Source organism: Vitis riparia, chromosome 11 (assembly GCF_004353265.1).
Source record: "Vitis riparia cultivar Riparia Gloire de Montpellier isolate 1030 chromosome 11, EGFV_Vit.rip_1.0, whole genome shotgun sequence".
NCBI classification, from domain to species: Eukaryota; Viridiplantae; Streptophyta; class Magnoliopsida; order Vitales; family Vitaceae; genus Vitis; species Vitis riparia.
Genome location: NC_048441.1, coordinates 17,095,911 through 17,101,048, shown reverse-complemented (window position 1 = coordinate 17,101,048; position 5,138 = coordinate 17,095,911). Strand labels below are relative to the sequence as shown.

At 36.9% G+C, this 5,138-nt stretch overlaps 1 protein-coding gene across 2 annotated transcripts; it reads left to right on the top strand.

The window, feature by feature from the left end:
* The first annotated feature begins 482 nt into the window (after positions 1-482).
* On the top strand, positions 483-4,545 carry LOC117924849 (protein phosphatase 1 regulatory inhibitor subunit PPP1R7 homolog). Of its 2 annotated transcripts, XM_034843554.1 has the most exons (7): positions 486-820; positions 1,289-1,519; positions 1,734-1,880; positions 1,986-2,128; positions 2,202-2,316; positions 3,868-4,032; positions 4,145-4,545. In XM_034843554.1, the coding sequence occupies exons 1-6, from the start codon at positions 539-541 to the stop codon at positions 3,949-3,951; spliced, it is 1,002 nt and encodes a 333-aa protein (XP_034699445.1). In that variant the 5' UTR covers positions 486-538; the 3' UTR covers positions 3,952-4,032; positions 4,145-4,545. The 2 variants fall into 2 exon arrangements, with proteins under 2 accessions (XP_034699444.1, XP_034699445.1); XM_034843553.1 differs by lacking the exons at positions 3,868-4,032; positions 4,145-4,545 and adding an exon at positions 3,605-3,832 and having other exon boundaries at positions 483-820.
* The last annotated feature ends 593 nt before the right edge of the window (positions 4,546-5,138 follow it).

Genomic DNA, 5,138 nt, shown 5'->3' with positions numbered 1-5,138 from the left:
CTTCATATTTTATGCACTTATACTAAAATTTAAATGATAATGACCAAATAAATAAAAATATTTGCATTTATTAAATATAAAATAATACATACTATATAATTAAGTTTAACATTTTTTTATTTTATTTGAAAAGTATATAAATAAATATTATCATGTACAATAATATAAATTATGATTATAAATAATCAATTCGAGTTATGCTTAAGGTCTAAACCCAATTCAAATCGAGTTCAAATTCAAAAAACTAAACCAAAACTCAAACTAGTATAATAAATATTTGACCTAACTCATCCACTCTTTAGGTGAAATCAAGTTACCTACACGAGTTTATTTTTGAAGCTGTTTGGCAGTCCATATTTAAAAAATAAAATTTTGATGGGATTTGAAAGAATTAATCAATTAATTAAAAAAAAAAAAACCCACCAAAGTTGGGCCCAATTGTTTGTAGCCGAGGCCCGGAAGCATCTTTCAGTCTTGAAAGTTCCATTCCCCTCTTCCCACAGTGACGCTTTGAACATTTCGAGGGTTCCATTCGGCAATGGACGATTATACAGATCAGGAGAAAATGGAGGAATCGGCGATCCAGTACGATGGCTCCTCTACGGTTCTCGACCTCACTAGTTATCAGCTCCACAGTCTTGAATCCATTGATATCCCTTTCAATTTGACTGAGCTAGATCTAACTGCCAATCGCTTGACGGTCTTGGATTCTCGCATTGGCCTTCTTTCCAACCTCAAAAAGCTCTCTCTGCGCCAAAACCTTCTCGATGACGCTGGCGTTGACATGATCTCCGACTGGGATGCCATTTCGGGCCTCGAAGTATTCACTCTCTTCCCTCGATGTTATCGGTTTTGCTATTGTTGATATATGTTTTGAATTTTCTGTCCTTTTTTTAGGTGCTCTGTTTGGCATCCGAGAAAATTTAGAAAAATGCAAAGAATTTGAGAATAATGCGTCAGCGTCCCGTTAACCTTTCTGTTTGATTTTCCTGGCGCTTTTTTGGTTGATGAGAGAATACAGGATAGGAGATGAAATTAGACATTTTTATTCGAAGCCTGTACTTTCTTAATTTGAAAACCGACAAAACAAAATTTACTCGGCTAAGCCTAGGGCAACACAAGGTGACAGAACATGAGAATTGAATTTTCATCATTTCGTTTGCTTAGTTTTCTCAGCATCCAACATGAAAATTGAAATCTCAAATTATATGTATATAAAAATGAATCAAGGCTGGCTTTACAATTTAAATACTTTTAAAATGACACAAATGATGCTGCTTCTTTGCAGGAGTTAGTGCTCAGAGATAACAAGCTAACTAAAATACCCGATGTCAGCATATTTAAGAAACTTTTGGTGTTTGATGTTTCTTTCAATGAAATTTCTTCATTGAATGGACTGGCCAAGGTCTCCAACACACTCAAGGAGCTATATGTTTCGAAAAATGAAGTGACTACGATGGAAGAGATTGACCACTTTCATGAACTGCAGATTCTTGAACTTGGTTCCAACAGATTACGGGTTAGTACTCTGGCCCTTTTAAGAATATTTGTAATCCAAGTTCAATCGTGGTTGAAAATTCCCAAGTTTCTCTAGGTGTGAATGTGTGTACGTGTGTGTGCAAGAGAGAGAGGATGCAGGAAGATGATGTGCTAAAGTGGAACATCGAGGATCGTGCATGCCTTAATTTGTTTTTGGGATATAGGCTTAATCATAAAGTACTTTGCTATTTCAGGTAATGGAGAACTTGCAAACTTTAACAAAATTAAAGGAGCTGTGGCTGGGTCGAAACCGGATCAGAGTAGTAAATCTTTGTGGGCTGAAATGCATTGAAAAGATTAGCTTGCAGAGCAATCGTTTAACTTCTATGAAAGGGTTTGAAGTATGGGACTATTAACTTTTCTTAAGTAGCAGTCAAACCGTATGATAAGGGCACAGTGTTCTATTGGAATTGTGGATAACATGGTTTCTTCCCTTCCATTTCCAGGATTGTGTTGCTTTGGAAGAACTCTACTTGAGTCATAATGGTATAGCAAAAATGGAAGGCCTGTCAACCTTAGTGAATCTCCGTGTTTTGGATGCATCGTCAAATAAGCTAACAGCAGTGGATGACATCGAAAATCTTACCCAGTAGGTTCCTGTCCTTCCCAATAGTCTCATCCCGATTGCTAGTTTTACCTCCTGACTGGAGTGTTACATGCAGGTTAGAAGATTTGTGGCTCAATGATAACCAAATAATGTCTCTTGAAGGCATTGCTGAGGCTGTGGCTGGTTCAAGGGAGAAGCTCACCACTATCTACCTTGAGAACAATCCATGCGTATGGTTTTTACAAATTATAACTAGGAGGATGTAGCTTTTTTTGTGTTAGGGCCTCACTATCACATCATGCCCATGTTTTTATCTGTAGCTGATTGCTTTTGTCAGTATTTCTATTTGTTTGCTTTTGTGCTGCTTTCTTTTTGAATCTGCTTTTGCTGATTGTGCTGTTCAACCTAGCAAAGCCTTGTTATCTAAGAATTCTAGTTTGGTTACATGAGTCCTTTTTTGCTATCCCTATTCCTGGTCATATCTTTTGTTATTTGTAGGCTATCATGTTTTCTTTCACTGATGTAGTCCATATTGGTGTGGCCTTCTTATTCTCCTTGTAGTGCCTTTATCTTAAATTGAATCACTCATCCTTATTGGTGCAGTCCACAGGACCAAACCTCACCTCCTGTTCCTGCTGAAAAAGCTGATGTATTCTATTCACGTTTATTTCTTGCAAAGCTTAGATGGATTCAGCTCTTTTTGCTGCCCATCCAAATTTTGTTTAGAATCTTATTCCACTGCAAATGATTTGTCATGTGGAGTCTATTATATTGTCTGCTAGTCTTGGAAAATCTAATCTAGTTAGTAAAGGAAAGCAGGTTTCTTTCCCTATCAATGCTTGTAGAGTCTTTTTTTTTTTTTTTTTCAGAGATACCATTGATTGCTTACATGAGTGTGCAGCTGATTGTAACTTTCAGGTTGCTGTTAGGCCCTCACATGAACCAATTATCAGTTAACCTATCATAGTGGATGAGTTTAGCTCTGGAAAATAGAACTGCTGATACCAAATCAGACACTGTACCCCTGCTTCACCTAACCAATTAGTTCCAAAGTTAAACTTTCTTTTAACCTATTTAAATTGTTCTCATGTTGCCTAAGCTCCAATGCTTCTATTTTCTAAATCCTTCTGTTTGCTAACAGCAAAGATGTGATGATTATGGTATCATGTTTATGATATGGAGAGAATCACTCTAGAAGGATACGGCATTTCTTGATATTTTTTGGATGAGTTAGTATCCAAGTACAGGTTGATTGACAGGGAAAAAACTGGAGTACCTCATGGTACCTCATGGCCACTCCTGTTATACTCTCTTAGCTATGTTCATCTAGTGTTGATATGAAAAACTAGCCTCAAAGAGTGAGATAACCTAATAAACTGCTATCAGATGATATTTTGATATTTTTTCCAATTTCATGGGCTTATTTTGTTGTATAAAAGTTTATGATTGTTTATAGGCAAATAGAATAATAAACATCGAAACATGTGCTAACAAAAAGGGGGATAACCTGATGCACAGGAGGTATACAAGGTGCTGCAAGGCGGAACAAAGGAAGAACCAAAACACCACCTAACTACTCCCTACACAGAATATATAAAATATTGTGCTTTTGCCTTTTCTCTTGCCTTCTGATGTCTCAGTATACATGTCTATGTACATGTGAGACTAATCTTTACTTGGCTATTTGTCCAACATTTGTAAAATTTAAGGATCTTTATGAGAGTGTTTCGTAGGTTCTTTACATAATCAATTTAGCGGATGACTGGCTCTTTTTTCTGCAGGCAAAAAATTCTCCAAACTACTCTGCTACTCTGAAACAAATCTTCCCTAATCTTCAGCAGATTGATTCAGCTGTATTTGGTTAGAAGTTCCTGTGGCTCTAGATTTTAATATTCTCTGAAGACATCTGAAGCTGAAGGCCCCAGAAAGCTGTTGTTTATATGAATGTAATGTCTCTTAATCATGCATGTTCCCTTGGTGATTCTAGCAATGACCCTTGACTTAGAAATTTACTGTTGATATGCAGTGTGTTTGAGTTCTGACAAGATTGGTTTGCAGGGCAAATTTGTAGTTCAGGAGGTAGCTGAAGGTATGGTAGCTGTGAGGTAGCTGAATGAATGTTAGCTGTCTGTTGACAGGAGGCTGGAGCAATGAAGTCTAAATTGCCCAAGCATGGGATACTGATTAATAAAGAGTTATCCTAACATAAATTTTGAATAATAAGTATTATTAGATTCCCTTTCAATGTTGTTTCTTCTCCTTGAAACACTTTTTGGGCTGGAGATATGCATAGTGCCTTTTGAAGCAGCTTCTCTTCTTCTGTTGGTCAAGTTCTAGCGGAGTTTTCAGGATAGAGGAATGTTCTAAACTTCTACGCATGAGTTTCGTGTCAATTTTATTTGTGGGGTTTAAGATGTTTTTATTTTTATTTTATAATTTAAATGAGTTCTCCTTGTATAGAATACATTGTTGGCTCCGGAATCCAGGTTAGCCAATGCAGTTGAGTGGCATCTTCTTCAATGCTGGTGTGCATTGCAAATCAACGTGATGAACAAAGGAAAAGTGCGTTATCAGGACAAAAATCAAAATCAAGAGGAACACCAATATGTTGTTGCAGTCAATATGAAATTGCCGATGAAAAATCTAGTTAGAAGTTGAAAAGCAATTGAGTTGGTAATGGTGGTGTGAAAGATGGAGATAGAAAATTTGCAGATCAGAGGACCCTCTCAGATTTCCTCACTCAGAAAAATAAAATAAAACTATCATTAATGTTAAGGTCAATGAGATGCCACCATTAGGATGGGATGCGTTTTAGTGGGAAATTTTAGATTCCACTTGCATTAGTTCATTTCCTTCTGTATGCATAGGACATTTCCATTAATATGTAAAAGGCAAGACCAGTATTGGGCCAATGACAGAGACCTGTGTATTTGCATTTGTGAATAGGCAAGCATTACTTGGCTAAGAGATTCTTGAGTAGGAAACCAAGTTTCAGTTTCAATTCACTTGGTCCAGAAGTGATGTAGCCGCATGTGGGAAAGCAGACAGCCTT